The 21495-nt window shown below is 36.3% G+C and overlaps 1 protein-coding gene across 1 annotated transcript in view; it reads left to right on the forward strand.

Annotated features, from left to right (window-relative positions):
- Positions 1-221: 221 nt before the first annotated feature.
- frmd3 (FERM domain containing 3) overlaps positions 222-21495 on the forward strand; it is a 43574-nt gene continuing 22300 nt past the window's right edge. Inside the window, exons 1-8 of the mRNA XM_052603602.1 lie at positions 222-498; positions 13731-13835; positions 14715-14757; positions 16247-16325; positions 18633-18730; positions 19081-19204; positions 19622-19709; positions 19964-20052. Of these exons, the coding sequence (XP_052459562.1) occupies positions 367-498; positions 13731-13835; positions 14715-14757; positions 16247-16325; positions 18633-18730; positions 19081-19204; positions 19622-19709; positions 19964-20052 (758 nt within the window). The 5' untranslated portion in view covers positions 222-366. The remainder of the gene's footprint in view (positions 499-13730; positions 13836-14714; positions 14758-16246; positions 16326-18632; positions 18731-19080; positions 19205-19621; positions 19710-19963; positions 20053-21495) is intronic.

Genomic DNA, 21495 nt, shown 5'->3' on the forward strand with positions numbered 1-21495 from the left:
CAGTGAAACACACAACCAAATAAATACTTCAAAAGTTCAATCCCAATTAAATTATTATGGTTTTGCAGTAGCACAAATAGTAGCCTCAGTAGTAATGATTAAATTCAGGCGGAGACCGGGCTGTAACTGCTGTTGTAATGGTAACACACGTGTGGTCGCTCGCTCAGGTGAAGATGCTGATGCGACTGAACTGATGGAGGGAGGCAGGAGCGCGCGCGCGCGCCTTCGGGTGGAAGGGAGAGGGAGAGAAGGAAAAAGGGGGATCGTTCTCCCAGTCATATAACGCCACATCTCTCCTTCCTCCTCTTCACTGGCGGCATAAACGTCGCGTTAGCGTGCTGCTCTCCCAATTCAAAGGCGCTTTTAATGCTTTGCTATGCGGAACCAAGAGCCATGAAAATGCTTCGATTCCGGAGTCCGAGCGTCTCCTCCCTCGCGCAGGAGGTCCAGTGCACGGTTCGGCTGCTCGACGACTCCGAAATCTCGTGCAGCATCCAGGTAAGGCGCGAGCGAGCGCGTGTGCGACAGTGCGCGCGCGCGCTCAGTGATGCGACGCTCTTCTTCACTGCAAATAACGGGCATAAAGCTTATTATATCAATAGTCTACATGGTGTTAAACCGTTTAACACTTGTTTGGGCAGTATGCGCCTCGGGAGCGATGATGACGCTTTGCTCAGGGTTTGCTCGTTTCATTATCGCCTGTTAAAACAGTTACGCCCTTGACTTTCTTTGTACTCCAGAAAGATTCATGTACAGAATGCGTTTCGTCTGTAAATAGCTGAATGGCGCAGTATAGGACTATTGACTGCTGTCACTGTGTGTGATTTCCGTCGCGGTGTTTTGTAGAGGTTTGGGGAACTGAGAGCCTGACGTTAGGAACACGTGCGCGTGCATGAGTCTCGTGCGCTGATGGAGAGTTACCTTCTTTCTTTTCCAAGACACAGTGCTGAAAAAATTAAATAAAAAAAGTCTGTGATGGACAACAGTTTGCAGAGGGACCTGTTTGTTTGATCAGTAAAATCAAGTCACTTTTATTTATATCTAACACTTTGAACAACATGTTTGAGCCCTTGAGAAAAAGAAGTACACTGCATTGTTGAGAACCTTTTTTCTGTTTGACTCTGTAAAGTTGCTTTGACACAACCAGTACTGTATAAAGCGCTGTACAAATAAAGGTGACTTGAAGCATCATTTTAATATAAGTACTATGGAGATAATGGGCCTATAGTTTAAAGTACTTTTCTTATTTAATTTTTATACTTTTAACTGTTTTCGGACACTTAATTGCTTGTTTTTGTTTTTTTGTTTTACAATAAAATGTTATTTTATATATATATATATAGTTTAAGTTTATATTAAACAGTTAGTTTAACTTATTTTTCTACACACTTCAGCAGGACTTTAGTACATCTTTATACATAATTCATAACTATTTCTATTGTATGTGGAAATATGGTTAAAGTGTACTGCTGAATGCAGGGATCCGCATTTATAGTAAACTAAAATCTATTTCAATATCATTACTATTGAAACTTGTGTCATGTATTTAAATATATTTGTGATAACACATTTGTAAAGATGAAGTTGCAGTTTAGTTTAAAATGTATTAACTTTAAAGGTAAACATATAATCACTAACAGTACATTTGATTTAGTATATGTTAATCAGCACATTACAATAAGTGTACTTCTGTAAAGCACCACAAAAGATTATTAAAACATAATGAATTAAAAGGTACTTTGAAGTAAAACACTTAATTTGAGTTTATTATTACAGAGTGTATTTCTTATCTATAAGTGTGCTAAGAAACGATTGATATCTGCAAGTAGGTTTTTTAAAAAAAAAAATTTGTTTTGTTTTTTTACAAATATACTTTCAAATTTGGAAGTACACTACAAGTGGTGCAAACCATAGACAACTATGGCATGGATATAACGAGCGGTGTTGTTAGTTAGCACCTGACACTTGTGTTTGCAGATGTAATGATTTGCTCACCAAACACTACTGTGCCACTTCTTCAGATTTCTGGAAAGCCAAGGGAAGCACTGCATAATGTCTAAATGTACCGATGGTGCCCAAAATCTCTGTCTGAGCAGGCGGATCCCTAGCTTTTGAGACGCAGCCAGTGAATCTGATCCCATCATGCTCTCTATGTTCCAGTCAAGATAAATGAGCAGAACCTGTTCTGGGAAAGACTCTTGAAAATGCACTTCCCTTCAGAGCATTCTTAGAGACAACAAAAACATCCAATCCGCTGAAAATCTGCATGTAGTTTTGCTAATAAAAATATCATTGAATCTATAAAGGCCGCGAGGCAGGCGTAACGTAGTTATTGTCGTTCAGCTCTGATGCAGGCTTAAGTGTTGGATGATAACTGATGATAACGGATGATGATGTGGATGTGTAGTCGAGCTCACACTAATGCACATGCAGTCTAATGGAAGCAACATCCGTTTAGTCTCATTCATCCTGAGAAAACTACACTATGATGGTGGAGTCAGGAAACCGTCCTCTTATGATGCTCCTAGCTGGGCTTCAAGTGTAGAGAGCTACTCTTGGACCAGTGAACACAGCTAAAATGCTTTCTACAAACTTTTAAAATATCTCTTGATGTATCTGTGGAAGAGGTGAAGTGTAAGGAAGAGATGACAGAAAGAGTGATGTGCACGATGCATCCCAGTCTTTTTATATATATATATATATATACATTGTGTCTCTTTCTCCGGTGAGATGTTTATAAACTTTTGAGCTAAAAGAAGGAGCGCTCTGTTTTGGTCTTATGAATATTTCAGAAAGCCACGAGGCTCTAATGGCTTCTTGTTCTGTGATGGCTTTCTCCTGCATATTTCATGACCATCCTCATAGACAGAGGCTGCACTTTTACATGTTATAAGCACTCAGTTCTTAGTTTTTTATCAGCTACATGAGGAGTTAAATGCCGTGTTCATGTCTGCTGTCGTGCATCGTGTCGGTCAGCAGTTAGTTCTTCTCCTTGAGTTTGATTGGTCAAGAGATTGCTGATATACACACCTTTGAGTTTTCACTGTGTTTGCACATTACGTAAAGTCTGTCAGTGCAACCCAATCTCATGAGTAAACGTTGGGTGGCATTTTATATGAATTCATGCAAAGTGACTTGTACGGAAACTTAAGACTTTTAGGAAAAAAGCAAGCCTAACTTGTGATTGGTGCAGAAGCAGATCGTATGAAAATTATTTTGTACAAATTCAAACAAATTAGGCATCAATTCACCAAAGCGTACAGTAGTTTCTATATGAGACTGTGTTGGTCAGTATGTGCATTAGAGAGAATGATTCAGTGAATTTTTACCAGTAGTCTGTTAGTGATTCTACATTATATGAAAAAACTATAAATCGGACTATAATTCGTATCAGTCCAAAAATACGTCATGATGAGGAAATGAAACATATAGTGTAGACTACAGGAGCACTGAGCAGCATAGAGCGCCCTCTCGTGGCTGGAGACGGTAATGTTTTCTCTTGGTTCATTTCTCTCGGTTCATGTCAAATTAATTTTGATAAATAAGTCACACCTGACTAAGTCGCAGGAACAGTCAAACTATGGAAAAAAGTGCGACTTATAGTCTGGAAAATACGGTACGTTTGGATTATTTTTGACTTTACACGTTCATCACAATCTTGAACCATATTTTTTTATAAAAATATAAAGTGAAAGAAATTCTATTCAATTTGATTTACTGGCAACATGAAGTTGTCACGTGTGTGTTCTGTGTTTCTGTTCATCTTGCCTTCTCCTAGTTTTCCCTCTGTTGCTTGATTAGTCCATAGTTTCCACCTGTGTTAATTTCTTATCTTATTTAGTCCATCGTTTGGTTTTGTAGAAAAAGCCCTGTCTTTGCTCAGTGTGTTTGTCCTGTCGCTGTCATATAAAGATGTTATTTTCTCCTACGGTCCCATGAAGTGTTATTAAAGACTCTGTTTGTTTGACTATCTGCTTCCTTTGTACCCCTTCAAGCTCCTTCGCCTGGCAACCCGTGACAGAAGTGTGTTGAACTTTACATGTCAAGGTTGTGAATCTAATGAAAAAGAGGAATTGGGGAGAATCAATAAAATATAAATAACTGGTTGCTATTGTTTTTATTGTGTGAATTATATGTAATCATGTAAATAATAAACAGTGACTGTAGTCTGAGTCCAGATTACATGTAATCAGTTACTATCCAGCAATGATTTTTACACATTACATCATTACCGTATTTTTCGGACTATAAGTCACACTTTTTTCATAGTTTGGCTGGTCCTGCGACTTATAGTCAGATGCGACTTATTTATCAAAATTAATTTGGCATGAACCGAGAGAAATGAACCGAGTGAAAACATTACCGTCTCCAGCCGCCAGAGGGTGGAGACGGTAATGTTTTCTCTTGGTTCTAAATAAATGCGACTTATAGTCCTGTGCAACTTATATATGTTTTTTTCCTCTTCATAACATATTTTTGGACTGATGCGACTTATACGCAGGTGCGACTTATAGTCCGAAAAATACGGTACACTGTTTTGTATGAATGAGTCATTGAATTATTCACTCAACTGATACTTTCATTACTTTGATTCAAGAAAGAAACACGTCTTCTCTGTGTCGCTCTGATTTCTGAGTCAATTTTGTTTCGTCTTCATTTGGAACTATTTTCTTTGGCAAGAATAGATGAAGTAAAATGTAAGTTTCTCAGTATTAACTTCTTGTTTATTAAATGTTTGTAAAAAAGCAATGTGATGCTCGTGATCATGCCAGTGTTGTCTGAATAGCAGGGCTATGATCCTGCGGCAAACAACAATGATTTTGCATTTACTTGCAAAAATGTTGCATTCCCCTGAGAAACTTTGCATTTGCTCACAACAATTTCACGTTTTCCAAAGAAACGTTGTGCGCTTGCAGAAATTTTGCATTCTTTTGCAAAAGTACCGAGGTCCTCGGATAAATGTAGCTAACTTTGGCAAAAGTTTTGTGTTCTCTTATAAAACTTTTTGAATTTCCCTGAAAAAAAAAAACTTTGCATTTACTTGCTAAAGCATTGAAAAATAGTTCTTGAAATAGTCTTTGAAATGTTGTTTTTTTACTTGCAGTTCTATATATTTGCCATGAAACATCCAATGATTTTAAAGATTTGGATATTCTGAGGTTGTAGCTCTAGTTTTTACCTGTTTTGGACTGAATGAAACCATTTCAAGTTCTAGGCAGTGTATATTGTAATCAGCATTTTCCAGTATGTTACCGTAAGTAGTAAATGCGATGTATGTGTGTGTGTGTGTGTGTTTTGTGTGGATCAGCACTCAGTGAGTGTCTTCTCAGTGTCTGAAGGACAGATCGCTGATGCATTATTAAGGCAGATCATGCTCTTCAGTGTAACTGCTGCATCACTCATGTGCCACTGATGCTGCGCTTTTCTTCTGCATTTACAATCCTTACATGGACAAAACTGAGCCACACAGAACATTTGGAGTGCCTTTAGTGACATTAAATATGAAAAAAAAAAAAAAAAACGTATAACACTGAATGTCTTTCAAGCTGAAACTTCAGAATTTGATAGCCAGTTATAATTTCTGTTTTACTGGCGTTCAGTAATAAGAAACTGGAATTACCACGGTATTACCATTTTTAACATTTAGCTGTGGTATTACAGTGGTGTTCTTATTATTATATGTCCCTGTATATGTATCATTATTCATTATGGTATTTGGTATGTAAATACCATCATTATCATCATCAAGTTTAGCGAAATCATTATATTTATATGCAGTGGGTACGGAAAGTATTCAGACCCCATTAAATATTTCACTCTGTTATATTGCAGCCATTTGCTAAGATAATTTAAGTTCATTTGTTTTCCTCATTAATGTACACACAGCACCCCATATTGACAGAAAAACACAGAATTGTTGAAATTTTTGCACATTTATTAAAAAAGCAGTGCTGTCGATGATTTTGAAGCGTGTTGATGTGCACGGTCTCGCTCTCCTCTAATGTGTGTGTGCGGGCGCGCTTTCCGGGAGAAATGCTCATATAAGGACTTCCGTTCTCGGCTACGTCATTAGATCCACGATCGAAAAAAGAAAAAAACAGCCGAAACTTGTACCAACCCGGAAGTAAGATTTCCGGGAAGTAAGAAGTCATTCTTCTAAATTATTTTTTAAAACTCAGTCCATGTTTAGCATGAGACTCCATCTGTTTAACACTGTGAACAACTCTGAATACACGAAACACCACTGTACCCCCCCTTTAACTTAAACTGGAGTATTTTGGCTACTTTCAATAGCTTTCATTAGAAAGTTCAAAGAAAATAATTGACAAGGAATTCTTAAAGTATAAATAAAACTAAACTTCAAATTTAAAACAAACAAGAATCTGTGACATCTACCAATTAAAACACAGCAAACAAAAAGTAACCAGATATATTAAGTAACAAGGAAGTACTGTGATATTACCCTGTTTTGTGGAGATACCATGGTGTCTTATGAATGCATTTTTGCAGTATGAAAATAGTAATCACTGAGTACTCGTGATATATATCAAAGTATCATGGCTTTACCATTCGATACCTGCAGTGTTTTGAGGGGAAGGTTATGAGGACGTCAGCAGCTTTATTCAGCGGTGTCATGACTGATTGAACATTGCTATTTTGGTATTAAACCAAATGCAAATCGCCCCATCTGCAGAAATGTATCTCTCATTCCCTCTTTTCATCAATAAACGTCCAGAGGGCAAGAAGGAGAGAAGGTGGTGTTGTGCTGGAGACTATAAATAGTGCTCATGCTATTCTTATCCTCCTCCATGTCCTTTGATTATTTTTTTTGTTGCAAGAGTGACTGAAGAAAGAAGAGATGATAAAACAGGAGGGGTGTGAGTGAATGACGTCATGCTGTGGTGTTGAGTGATGTGCAGTGCACGTGTACAAACCGCTGCGCTGCAGAGACGCTGTGTGTGTGTGTGTGTGTGTGTGTGTGTGTACATCTGTGCCCAGGACACAACACTGCTTGTGTGGTTTTTATTAATGCTTTGTTAAGCCATTCTTGTTCTTTTGCTCAAACACATTTATTTTTGGAAATATAGAATTTTTGGAATATTGGAAAAAAATATGAATTTCATAAAAATATATATATCGGGGATAGAGGTAGGTTAAGTAATGATATTTATTAATATTTAAAAATGAACTTAGGTATTAATTGTATTTATTTATTGTATTTCCTTATTTAGATAGTAAGCATGCGTGTGTGTGTGTGTGTGTGTGTGTGTGTGTGTGTGTGTGTGTGTGTGTGTGCGTGTGTGTGTGTGTGTGTGTGTGTGTGTCCTCCCATTCTGTTTGTACATCAGTAGCTTGAGGCAGTGCAGTGACTGTGTGTGGTGTGTGATGATAGATATTTTAAGAGACAACAGCATTTTTGGCCATTGGGGATATATGACCCGTTAAACACACAAACACACACTGATACACACTCACTTCTGTCACTCACAGCACTTCTGCTGGACACTCCACAGAACAGCACATTCATCTACTAACTAATATTTCACAAGTGGTTTACTTCCAGGTATATATATATATATATATATATATATATATATATATATATATATATATATATATATATATATATATATATATATATATATATATACATACATACATATACACCATATTGTTAAAAATAGATTATTTCTCAGTCGGTAGTCTGATACCTAAACACAAATAATCTCAAATATAATTTTTCCCAAGTCAAACAGAACACTCTTGCATTTAAGGCTAAATGTGTATAGTATTACATTAATGTATCACATACTTTAATTCTAATTCAAAACGAATTGCTAAAATTGCATGCAATTAAAATTTAAACTATAATACATTTTCATTTAATTGGAATTAATTTGCGTATATGTTCTGGGAACAATAAAGGTCTGTTCACACTCAAAGCAGTGTATTATTTCAATCATAAGTATTTTTTTTATATATGCTAAAGTGTACCTCGTTTTCACAAGGGAACCCAGAACAACAAGATAATTCACTTAAGCTGTCCGTGTAAAATGAATAAATGTTTTATGTTGCAGTTGTGATTGTTACAGATTCATGCATTTTGAGAATAAAAGTACCACATTTGCCATCTTCAGCATCCTGTAGTTTTCGTAAGCAACATAAGTGATTACTTACTCTAAAAATGCAAGGTTTAATCAACAATCAATTCAATTTCTCTATTTAATCATTGAACGTTTGTAATAAATAGTTAACATTTTTCCAGCATGACGTGACTTTAATTGTCTTGAATGATTCCATCATCACCAGTGGATCAGTTAGAAATAGTGAGTCGCACTCACTAATAATTGAGATATTTTCTGATGCAGGAATTGCTTTATGCATTGAAAGCAGAATGGAGCAAATGTCACCTCACAAATTATTAATACAGCCAATCACATTTTCAGACGGCAGGTCTACATGCACAATCAAAAATAGCAATCAAATGTAGTCTAAATCAGTGTACATGGATGTGTTATGTTGCACGGTATATTTGAGTTATAAATCAAGAAAAGAGGAAAAAATTTATTTTATTATTTTCCTTCAAAACACTAGACAGATGTAGGAACTGATAAAGAAATGAACATGTGATACTCAGAATATGCTTACATCTTTAGGTATGTACTGAGCATGAGATATAAAGGCATCGTCTTACACCGTCGGGTCAGTTACCCTTCAGATCTGTTCGGCATTATCCACTTTCCTTCGCTTGGGGATTAGAGGATGGACAGAGAAATGCTTCTATGGTTTCAAGATTAGATTGCTCCCATTATAGCTATAAGTGTTGCACAGGTCATCAGGGTCAGATCCAGAACAATACTGGAGAACTGTTCAATGGATTCAGAGTCTGCAGTGTGAAATGTCTGTGACGTCGGCGTCACTATACAAAAATAAGGTTTTTTAGCATCTCGCGCAATGAGCATCTCAGTTTTATTTAGACAGTGTGTCCATTAAGAAGCAGTTCAGGTGGTACTTCAAGCTTGAATATCTCAGATGTTTGGAAAATTTCTTTTTAAGGATTTTACATACAGGCCATGATTAGTTCATCCAAAAGAAGATATTTAACAAACATTTCTACTGTTTCTCTCCACACGATAAAAGTCAATGGGATCCAAAATTTTCATGCAAAAACCAATGAGGTTTGATGCTTGGCCTCTGTATATACAAGTTGATCATTGATGTGACTTGAGATAACTGATACATTTTTGTAGGACACATACAAATTGGTTCAGAAAGGTGTGATTACATTTGCTATCATTCAGCAAAATTTAGCAGGTGTTATCCAGGCATTTCAATTGTGAATTTATGTGCTCAGGAATGAGCTGCAATGAGCTGGACAAGCGAATTAGCTGCACTGGCCAACAGAAAGTTACTTACTTTGAAAGTGACTTCTGTGTGAGTTGTGTGCATGTCATGCATCTCTATTGACCATAGACAATGGGCCTTTTTTTGCGTAACAAATAAAAATCACTAATGCTGCCACAATCAGGACCTGAAGCTCCGCTGAGCGTCACTAAAACACGCCTCTCAGAAACAACGTCATGCAACCTCATCGTTTCACCAACAATGAGAAGTTATCAGAAAACTAATAAGAAATAAATCAACATGCGCAATCACACACGAACATGATAAAGCGTGCTTTGGTAACTATTCAAAATCAAAAGCATTGATGTTTTAACTATAGAATAAATGATACATTGATCATAATAATTTAGTTTATCAGGACTCAAAATTAATCACACATAAATACACTTATTTCTATTGTATTTATTTATTTTTAATGCTTCTGAAAATAGCGTCTCTTAGGGTCGAGTCGGTTTCTGTTTATTTGTAGCCACAGTATATAATGTCAAATACGTGGAAAACATCTTTTTTGGAACAATCAAGAATGAAAACCTTTTCTAGTACACCCCAAAAACCAAATCAAGACTTCATAAAAAGGCACAATAGGACCCCTTTAAGTTGGCACATTATTTTAAGCTCAAAGATGAGACTTTATTCCATGTGTAGTCTTCTGAACAGCATTCTCACTTACCGTATTTTCCGGACTATAAGTCGCGCTTTCATAGTTTGGCTGGTCCTGCGACTTATAGTCAGGTGCGACTTATTTATCAAAATTAATTTGACATGAACCGAGAGAAATGAACCAAGAGAAAACATTACCGTCTACAGCCGCGAGAGGGCGCTCTATGCTGCTCCGTGCTCCTGTAGCCTACCAAAGAAAGCATAGAGCGCCCTCTCGCGGCTGTAGACGGTAATGTTTTCTCTTGGTTTGTTATGTTTTTTTTCCTCGTCATTACGTATTTTTGGACTAATGCGACTTTTACTCAGGTGCGACTTATAGTCTGAAAAATACGGTATTAGGAGTCCTTAAAATTTGTTGAAATTATTGTTGAAATTCAGAAATTTAGTGAATCGTGAATTAGAAATTAGGTCCTGTAAGCGTGGCTATATATAAAGTATATAAATCACCATACCTCCAGTATTTTAGTACTTATCAATCCTTCGTATTTGGGCCAAGGACAGACTAAACCATTCTGAGATATGAGGGGTTAATGGGAATCGACAGAGGGTATGTCTTTCAAACATGGTCAGCTGCTCAGTTGAGGCAAGTTTGCATGTCGTAAAATGCTAACATTTGCCTTTTCCATTATCTTCTATCTTCTTTTCTTTTTTTGTAACTTTGATTTTCTTATTTTCTTCAGGTTTTCCTGCTCACATAAATCACTCACTAATTTACACTCTTCCCTGTTTTGTCCTCTGCTTATGATATGAACGGATCCTCATAAACTCTGGATTAGCAGACATTAGACGTTTAGTTCTAAGGGAGACACTCTTATAATTGATATGGCATGGGTATTAATTACTGAGCATTTTATGTAGGGCAAAGCTTTCATGGTCCTACACTCTGTTTGTTAAGACTAGAGCTGCTGACAGAGGTATTGCTAATGCTAAGTGAATCTCTCAGGGATTTTGGAAGGTGCAGAGTTAAATAAAGTGGAGCAATGAAGCATGGTTGCTTTGTGTTTAAACTTGTCTACCACACCATCTTTTTAAACTCTGTGATAATCGATCATCTCTCCCCCATCCTGCCTCCATCGTTTAAGCATGCTCCTTCATTATAGCTGTTTGTTAAAGCAATCATCACTATTACTAGTGCTCATACTGTATATAGGATTAGCATGTAAACAAACCATAACATTTAACATTTCTACATAGTTTAATTATTCAGTGTTCCAAAAAACCATAGTTCCAACAAACATTTGTAAACATTGGTAAACCTGTTTCTTATTAGTTTGACATATGGAGTTTCATATCTCAGTTTACATTTTTTAATTTGTCAAGAAGAGAATGAAAAGTGGCTGCTTTAAATAAAGCAAAACAAAAGAGAAGAAAACTGTTGCATAGTCATCTGTTACTGTGTTCATTATTTACAGTGATAATCTGACATTAATTACCCTAAAAGCTGACAAAAATCTGAAAACTGATCAATAAGCAGAAGTTATTATTCCACCACCTGTACCACCAACAGATCAATTGTGGTGCGAACAGAAGTGTGACAAAGTAACTAAGGTTTTGCAAAAGTCTTGACTAGTCTAGTAAGTTAATTTCTCAAACGATGATGCAACACTCTAGAAACTACAAATAACACCCGTACATTAGTGGCTACAAACTAACAACCACTCAGAACAACAACTGCATAGCAACACCCTAGAAACCACAAATGACAACCTATAATAGTGGCAACAAATTAATTATCACTCAGAACACCTTAGCAACTGCACAGAAACAACTTAGAAGCCACAAACAACACTTAACAATAGTGGCAACCCACCAACAGTCATTCAGATCACCTTAGCAACCACATATCAACACCCTAGAAACCACAAACAACCACTTACCATGTGGCAACACACCAACAATCATTCAGAACACCTTAGCAACAACATAGCAACACCCTAGAAACCACAGACAACAATTTATCATGTGGCAACACCAATTATCACTCAGAACACCTTAGCAACAGCATAGCAACACCCTATAATAGTGGTAACAAATTGATTATCATTCAGAACACCTTAGCGACCACATAGCAACACCCTAGAAACCACAGACAACAATTTATCATGTGGCAACACACCAACAATCATTCAGAACACCTTAGCAACAACATAGCAACACCCTAGAAACCACAGACAACACCTAACAATAGTGGCAACCCACCACCAGTCACCCGGAACACCTTAGCAACAACATAGCAACACCCTAGAAACCACAAATAACACCCTGTGATAATGTAAACAAATTAACAACCACTCAGAACACCTTAGCAACCACATAGCAACACCCTAGAAACCAAAAACAACTTATAATAGTGGCAACAACTTAATAAGCACTCAGAACACCTTAGCAACCACATAGCAACACCTTAATAACCACAAACAACACACCAATAATCACAGGTCAGTATTGTAGGGTATTATTGGTGGTTTCTAGGGTAACGCTGCGTGGTTGCTAAGGTATTGTGACTGGTTGTTGGTGTGGTGCTACAATTCAAGGGTGTATTTGTGGTTTCTAGGGTGTTATTATGTGGGTGCTAAGGTTTTCTGAATAATTGTTACACTCATAACACCTTAGCAACCACATAGCAACACTCTAGAAAAGAGAAATAACAAACTAATGACTAATGCAGATGCAGCGTAATCAGTTTGTTTCTATTTATAAATTAAGTTCTTTCTATCATTGTAAGAGAATAGACATGTAATAATATAAGAAATCTCTTCTTAATTCTATCCAAAATAGAACTTGACCTACATTTTACATTAAATATGTGCAGAGAGAGACGTGTTTGTTTTGTAGTCATTGATATTTAGAAACTTTAAGTGAATGATGTTGATGTTGTTCTTCACTGTACTGTTAGAGCAGAATCTCCAGCTCATAGAGTCACTCTGACTTTGCTCTCAGTGAGATGTATTTCACACATCAGGAGTGTGCTATAGCACCCTGCGTCACATCACATGTAATAACAGCAAGGTCAAAACACTGATGGTCATCATCAGTCCTGTATCAGACCCGAAAGCCTTCATCACTCACTGAATACCAGTGTTCACTGCAGGACCTGAACATACAGTACATTAAAAATGATATCCTTATTTGTATTTTTTTTAATGTTTTCTAGATTTAATTGAATTTAATGTTTACATTTTTTACTGAAATTCAAATACTATTTATAAAAAAAAAACTGTAAATGTGTTTACATTTACATATTATCTTATGAAAAAAACAACAACAACCAAAAACATTTTTGTTTAATTTTGATTCAGTCAGTGAAGGATTTGACTACCAATATCTTGAGAGTCTGTGAGTCTTTAAAAGAAACTGTTCAATAAAACATTACATTTTATGGTTGTTTTTGGGTGTGAGTGAGTATAGCACAATAAATAGATAAATAAATTAGCCAATATAAAAAAATATTGACAGTCCTAATTTACCCCACATTAATATATTTTGGCACACTTGTGAATCAATGAGTTTATACAGACAACAGTAAATACGATGATATGTTCATGAGAACTTGTCTCACTTGTTAATTTTATCCTAAATATCTGATGTAATGACTTTCAAAAAAGTTAAGTTGAATTTGATTATGGCTTTGATTTGTGTTGATTAGATTTTTCTTTCCTCTCCAGAGAGACACTAAAGGGCAGTTTCTCTTGGATCACGTGTGTAATCACTACAGCCTGCTGGAGAAAGATTACTTTGGCATCAGATATGTGGACCCAGAGAAACAAAGGGTAACTACACATTCACAACTCAAATTTCTTTTGGCTTTAAAATTCAGTAAGAGAATAGTTTATGCAACAGATATACTGTTTAAGCACTTAAATCATCCTAAAAATGAATATCATTGCATTTGGTATGACAATATCAAAAAGACATCTGTAAATAAAATGCTGCATTTTTACAATAATTAATAACTGCACAATTAAACTTAAATACACAGATAATTTGTGCATAATTTAAAATCATGTCTCTTGATCGTGTCTCCACGAATGTTTTTATTATCATCAATATTACATTTATTTGCATTATCAAAAATACAGAAAAACTATTTTGTCATATTGTGAACTTTTATTGTAATTTACAATAGCTGTTTTCTGTTTGAACATATATTCATATGTAATTTATTCCTGTGATCAAAGTTGAATTTTCAGCATCATTACTCCAGTCTTCAGTGCCACGTGACCTTCAGAAATCATTCTAATATGATGATTTGCTGCTCAAGAAACATTTCTAATTATTAGCAATGTTGAAAATAGTAGTGCTGCTCATGGGAACTGTGAGTTCAAGAAAATAATTTATTTGAAATAGAAATATAACCTCACAAATCTTAAACATACTTGTTTCTACACTGTCACCATGTTAGATATTTTACCACAACTAACCGAGGGGTTTTACCCTGCTGTATGTATGACAATGTTTCTTCAGTCGAGCAGAAATCCTCCCAGCAGTCATTTATTTTGCAATATAATGTCCATTATAGAAAGAAAGGGAGGGATCATCAGTAGGAATGCTTGTCCAAAGTGCTTACCATGAAAATGCTGATTTGTCACCATCTTTAGCTGTCAGTACACAGCAGTCGATAATTTCTGTCTCTTGTCATTGTTTTACAGCATTGGTTGGACCCGAGCAAACCAGTCGTGAAACAGATGAAATGTAAGTGTTTTTATTTAGTTCTTGCCCTCAAGGTGGCAGATTCAGCTTTACTGGTAGAAGTTGTGAACATAATGTCTGCGTTGTAGCACAGTTTAGAACATTTTGTAATTATCATATGATAAGATTTCATGTTTTCCTTTCTCTGCTGAGTGTTGCAAGCTGTTTGTGAATAGATAAGATTCCTAAAGTTTCAGAGACTAAAGTCTCAAACCCAAAGAGATATTCTTTATAAAAGTTAAGTTCCATGCCCTCCTGAAGCACGTTGTTTAAACACGCCCCCACATGTCTACATCACGATGTGGGAAGAGTTGCATAGGCCAAAAGTACCTGGATGAACTACTATTTCCGCCCGGATTCTGATGGGCATATTCTGGACACTTTACTCTCTAATGAGTCCATAGGAGAGGATTTATGAATGGCATTGAAGAGATGCAAATGATAATGGTTGATGTAGTATGTCAGATTTTTTTCATACTACCCATATTTATACTAAATAGAACATTCTTTATTCACAAAGTAAGTTCAAATTCAAATGTAGCTCCCACTCAGACAAATTCAGTACGGTTTTCTATGATCACGCACCTGGAGCACACACAGAAAATCGCCTTGAACGAGTACTGAATTGAGCTCTCTTTCATGTCTTATTGCTTTTGAATGGACAAATAGGCACACAATGATGTTAAGATGTCTGTTTTGATGGCTATTCATGTATAAATGGTTGCTTATTTCTGAACAGTTGGGAAAATATCGGTGTATCTGTGTATTGGCTCAGTGCATTAAGTCTTAAAGTGACAGCAGCCTAATATACCTGCTACGGCCTGTGTCCTTAACATAAAACAACATAAGAGGAAATCACTCACTGCTCATGACTGAATCACTTTACTAGCTTTAATAAAGGTTAATACAAAAACATATTTCTGCTTTAAATAATGAAGGATTGCTGTTAAAATGAACACTGCATTTCAATATAAATCTATTCAATGTGCAATTTTGCATATGGGGAAAACATTTATCCACGTGTGATTCACAACAGGTTCAAGTTAGTCACACAGATTTGGTGCTTTGTCCATTATAAAGCTGCTTGGTTTGAAAGTACTATTTACCATAGGCAATGGACTTTTTTTTCCTACGAAATGTCACAGAAAGTTTGCTAACATGACCAAACTTAAACAAGTTAAACGGGCATTAAGAAAAGTGACAGAGAAAGATTTTAGACAAAGTGTGAAAAGCAGACATGCTCACTTCTGTGACGTCAATGAAAGCAATCGTTCCCCCTGAGCTCGAAACTTCTCAGACTCATTACATTTATCTTTGAAGACTTCATTTCATTCTCCACCAGAGGGGTTTCCCTCATCTCCTGGATTAATATAATCATTTTAGATCCCCTCATGGCCTCGGTTACAGTTCTCTGCATAATCTGTCTCACATTTAGCTCAAGTGAGTCCGTCTCTCTCCTCTCGCCTGATTGTTGATGTTGTGCTGTTTTCAGGTCAGCAGCCGTACACTATGTGCTTCAGGGTGAAGTTCTACCCTCAGGAGCCAATCAAGATCAAGGAAGAGCTGACAAGGTAACAGGACTGTGGTCTAATGATCAGATGGCGTTAGAATAGCATAAAAACAACCCTGGCTAGCTCCGAATCGCTCAAGTGAGACGGAGGATTCTCTGGAAGTGGTTTGCATTTTAAAAACACCTCCTGGGGAGATCCCAGTTCCAGTTTCATTTGGAAAGAGCATGTTTACTATGCAGCTGAAGCCAGAACGGCTGATCTGTGGCTGCTTTCAGGTCAAAGTAACCAGTGTGATCTCATATATATATATGATATATGATATATGAGTGACCAAACTGTAAACACAATAGAAATCAGCTAATCTGACAACGACAAGTTTAGTTTGAGTTCATTATATTTTTTGTATACTTAATAATACTTCAAATATTATCATACCAACCAAATTTCAAGAACTTATTAATTAGGCGTAAACTTTTCAGTCATTTTGGACATCATTATTTTTGCAAAAATAAATATGTTTACTCCTCAGTTTTCTCTTAATGGGATTTTTTCCCCTCAAAAGGAAGAAAAAATCATATTCTGAATAGACTGTCAGTGTCAATTTGTGTCACATAGTCCTCTAACATTATCAGAGAGCAACGGTCCAAAAACAAGCTTTGATCTCAAACACACACACACACACACACACACACACACACACACACACACACACACACAGATTGTTAGTGTGACTAACTCATTAGTGCTGCTCTCACAACATGAATCTCAGTGCATGTGTACCATCTGAACAGTGAAGATAAATGTATTTGTCTTTCTGGATCCTTCACGCTTTCTCTGCGCTCTGGAAAACCAGAGTGTTCCAGTGGCCAGAAAGAAGCTTGAAAGAGCGCAAAGGCGTATCATATGTGTGTGAGAGTGTATCGGGGAGCCCAGGTTATTTGAGTTTAAATGGGAACATGCAGTGAAAAAGGAAGAAAGGGATTGAGATGGACAGGGGATGCATTAATGTCAACATTCATGCTATTTTCTGCTCCGCACCAGAGATTTTTCTGTTAAAGTTCAGTTTGACACAGAAAACAACTATATTTCCTTCCTACCTCTCTCTCTCTCTCATTATTATTTAATATAAACAATGTATTTGAGTGCAGTGGGATCGGAAGAGCGAGAATGAAGAAAATGGAAACACGCAATGCATTGCATTCCTGTTGTGCAAACTCCAGAAGCATGAAATCTAAATGTACCTTACTAATCTCATCGTGAATGATTAATGAGTGCACCTTAATAAAATTTATTTATATATTTTTCCTTAGAATACCCTGTTTCACTAGGAAATATGTCACATACATCTTATGAAATAGAAGTATTTTTGGGGGTTTTGGTGTTGCTGATATTTTGTGGTTTATTGGTCTAAGACAGATCTCTATAGTGACAGTTGTACTTCAAATGCGGCATAGATCAGTTTTATTTATTTATTTATGATCCAAGTGTGAACAGCAAAAAAACTCAGTTTTGTTCAATTCTAAATCAGACACATATCTAGAGATGGATAGGAATTCAAGTTATTTTAAGTCAGTCTAATTCTACATTCGTCATAATTGTGTATGATTAAGGTTAACTGAACATTTTTTTTTTTACCTAAAAATGGAAACATCATCTCAATTAACTGGATTTAACTAAAAGGAATTTAATCAGAATAAATGAATTTATACAACCAATATCATAAAGTATATTCATTTATATTATATTTAGAAATATCTCTTTAAAGTAGCAGTCACAGGTTACCAGTTTTTGCAGTGAAATAATCATCAAATTATGAATCGTACTTTATAGATACTGTATGTGTGTGTGTGTGTTTGTGTTTTTGTGTGTGTGTGTGAGTGTGTGTGTGTGTGTATATAATTTTAAACATAGATTGATGAAAGTTAGATCTCAAATGTTATGACACCTGCATTGAGCAGTAAAAATAAAAAGTAAGAGTTAAAATGATAATGCTTATTCTTTTTCTATTCTATCTGTTTTCTCTTTATTTATAATTAAAAAAAATAAAAAACTTGATACGTGTACTGTGTTAAGCTAACTGAGACTTGTTATAGCACGTATATATCATTGTCCTTATTTGTTAGTCGCTTTGGATAAAAGTGTCTGCTAAATGACTGCATTAAAATTAAATAAATTATTAAAATAATAATAAAAGCTTATTCAGACCAGTCTCTGAGATGGGCCATATTTAAAGGGTCATGTTGGATTTAACAAAGCAACTGCAATTTGACTTGTACTGTGAATGTAACCAGGGGGAGAGAATCTGTGGTGAATGTTTCATGTCACACTCTTTGGAAACGCCCCCTCTACTGTTGTTCCTATTGTCAGGTATCTTCTGTACCTGCAGCTGAAGAGAGACCTGTACCACGGTAGGCTGTTATGTCCGTTCGCTGATGCTGCATATCTTGGAGCTTGTATAGTACAGGGTAAGAATACAATCTCATCTACAGACAGCTTTTACATCCAATCACATTTCCATTGCATTTAGTTATGTAACCGAAGCTCGAGTACTATGTGAAATCAGACCCTTCCGGCGCCAGTAACACAGTGTTCCTGACACATTTTCTTCTGGAAGCTTTTTAACTAATGAACAGCCATATTTCAAACCTCTTTCCACATTTCCCTGCTCATAAAATGAACAGCAAAGAGAGTTTCTGATACATATGGACCTCATTTAGATCAGGAACAGATTGAAGTCTTTTGTTGCAGATACATGGGCTTATCAGATTTTCATATAGTCGATTGATGAGTTTTAAGGCTGTTTACCTTTTTTTAGCTGAGCTTGGGGACTACGATCCTGAGGAACATCCAGCAGACTACATAAGTGACTTCAAGCTCTTCCCCAAACAGTCCCTTAAACTAGAGAACAAGATCATGGAGATCCACCGGAATGAGCTGAGGTGAGACGGAAAAAAAAACACCAAATTTAAGCCACATGCCCACTGTAGAACTACATTTAATTGTACACTCCCATTCAAACGTTTGGGATTGGTAAGATATTTAATGTTTCCAAAAGAAGTCTCATCGAGGCTGCATTAGTTTGATTAAAAATACAGTAAGCCAAAATTTTTAGCATCATTAGTCCAGTTTTCAGTGTCACATGATCATTCAGAAATCGTATTTCTTATTATTAACATTGTTCAAAACAACTGTGCTTCTGATCAGTTTAATACATCTTTGCTGAATAAAATAACTACTGTTTTTACTTTTGAACAGTAATGTATGTGCAACCTTCATAATTTAGATACTGTATATAGTATTAAAGATTTGATGTAGTTGTAGAGTTTAATGTAAGATTGTGTTGTTTGTTTCTGTAGGGGTCAGTGTCCTGCTCTTGCCGAGTTAAGTCTTCTTCAGAGGGCTCACACACTGGACACATATGGAGTCGACCCACATCCCTGCAAGGTAATGACTCGCCTCAAAAACTACAACATCCATGTATCTGTTAAAGCAGTTGAACTTATTTTACTTGACATGCATATGAAATATGCAGCACTCATGTGTGAGATGTTTAAAAAAAAAAAAAAACACTACTCAATGATCAAAGACGTCCAACTAGCAAATTTACCTGAAAAAAGCTACTCTACGTATTTGAATGCAAAAACTGCTGTGACTGAAACATCATGAATCTGAATCTGATCTAGTCTAATTCATTTCAGGATTTCACAGGATCCACAGCTTTCCTGGGATTCACTGCAAGAGGGTTTGTGGTTTTCCAGGGAAATAAGCGGATCCACCTTTTAAAATGGTAACTTTTTTATCCCTTTGAAATATCTTCACTCTTCCTCAGATTCACTTTCCATCATTACCTCACCCTACTCAGTGTGGTTTAGTGTACAAGTGCGGTCACATTAACAATATTTCAGAGAAATTTCACAGACAAAAAAGCTCATTGTCTATTCTCAAAAGTGTAGCAAAGTATGAAGCACAGCTCAGACAGAAGTCCCTTTCAAACCAACCAGCTTCTGTTGGTCAAAATGATGACCATGACCACGTTGAACCTGCTGCGAAATCTACATTGGGTAATCTTTCGACCTTATGAAAAATTCTATGTTGTGTGGATTCTTATTGAAATTACTGGATTTTGTATGCAGTAATTTGGTATTGTTGTTATTCTTGGAAAAAGTCTCCAATTAAACCCTGTTCTTAAAGGCACAATATGTAATTTTCTCCACTGGAGGGCACGTTTTCGAAATAAACATAGAAACAAAGGCGTAGTTTGATGATGGTGTGGAATCATGGGAGTTGTCATCTTCATCCTACAGCCGATGCAATCCAATGGGACTCGGGCAGAAATCATGTTCATGGATGAGCTAATGATTTATTAACGTGGTAGAATGAAGCAGGGTGAGGCTGAAAGCTGTCGAAGCACAACGATGCCGCTGAACGAGCGTGACACACGGCTCGAAAGCAGCGGAGCTTTTATTATGCCACAGTTGGTCGCTCCTGCTCCTTCTGGTCGTGCATATTACAAGCTTCTTTGGTGTTTCCATGTTTTCTATGAAACAAAACCGAAAAAATCGAGGGTTTATGATGTCATTGGCAGGTGACGCATAAAAATGGACAAACATGGTAATTTGGTTAGGTGTTGATGCACAAACTACTAAAGGTTCTTAGAACACTTATATGTTGCATAGGTATAAACATATAATATACACTCTCAATTAGCCTTTCGCTAAAAAAATGGATATCTGGATGCCTTATATTTTATTTTATGTATTTCATATTATTATTTTATCTATTATGCACCTTTTAAGCAAAAGCAATTTTCTATTTGTGAATTCTGTTCATCAACAATGGAAATAAAACATTTTGATCCTGATTCTCAAAACAACAGAGAAATGTTAGTTAGCTAGCTTTGAATGGCTTTGACACACATGTAGGTTTAGCTAGCTAACATACCCTTGTATTTGAACAAAATCGCTACTCGCAATAGATAATAATAGACCATAACATATGAAAGAGAGTGACCAGCATGATTGGTCCACAAGGCGGTGCTGGTTGCATTTGAGGTAACGTTTCAGGTCATGGGGTTTCTCAGATTTCGCTTGAGACCGGTAAGCATTAGCCTCGATAGTAGTCGTGTCCCCTTCATTGCGTATTTTTATATTTTGAATGTATCCCTCCACTGCATACTGCAACCCCTTCTGCCTTGTAACAACAATGAGTTTTACATAGTAATTAACTCAAA

Source organism: Carassius gibelio, chromosome A8 (genome assembly GCF_023724105.1).
Source record: "Carassius gibelio isolate Cgi1373 ecotype wild population from Czech Republic chromosome A8, carGib1.2-hapl.c, whole genome shotgun sequence".
Lineage (NCBI taxonomy): Eukaryota > Metazoa > Chordata > Actinopteri > Cypriniformes > Cyprinidae > Carassius > Carassius gibelio.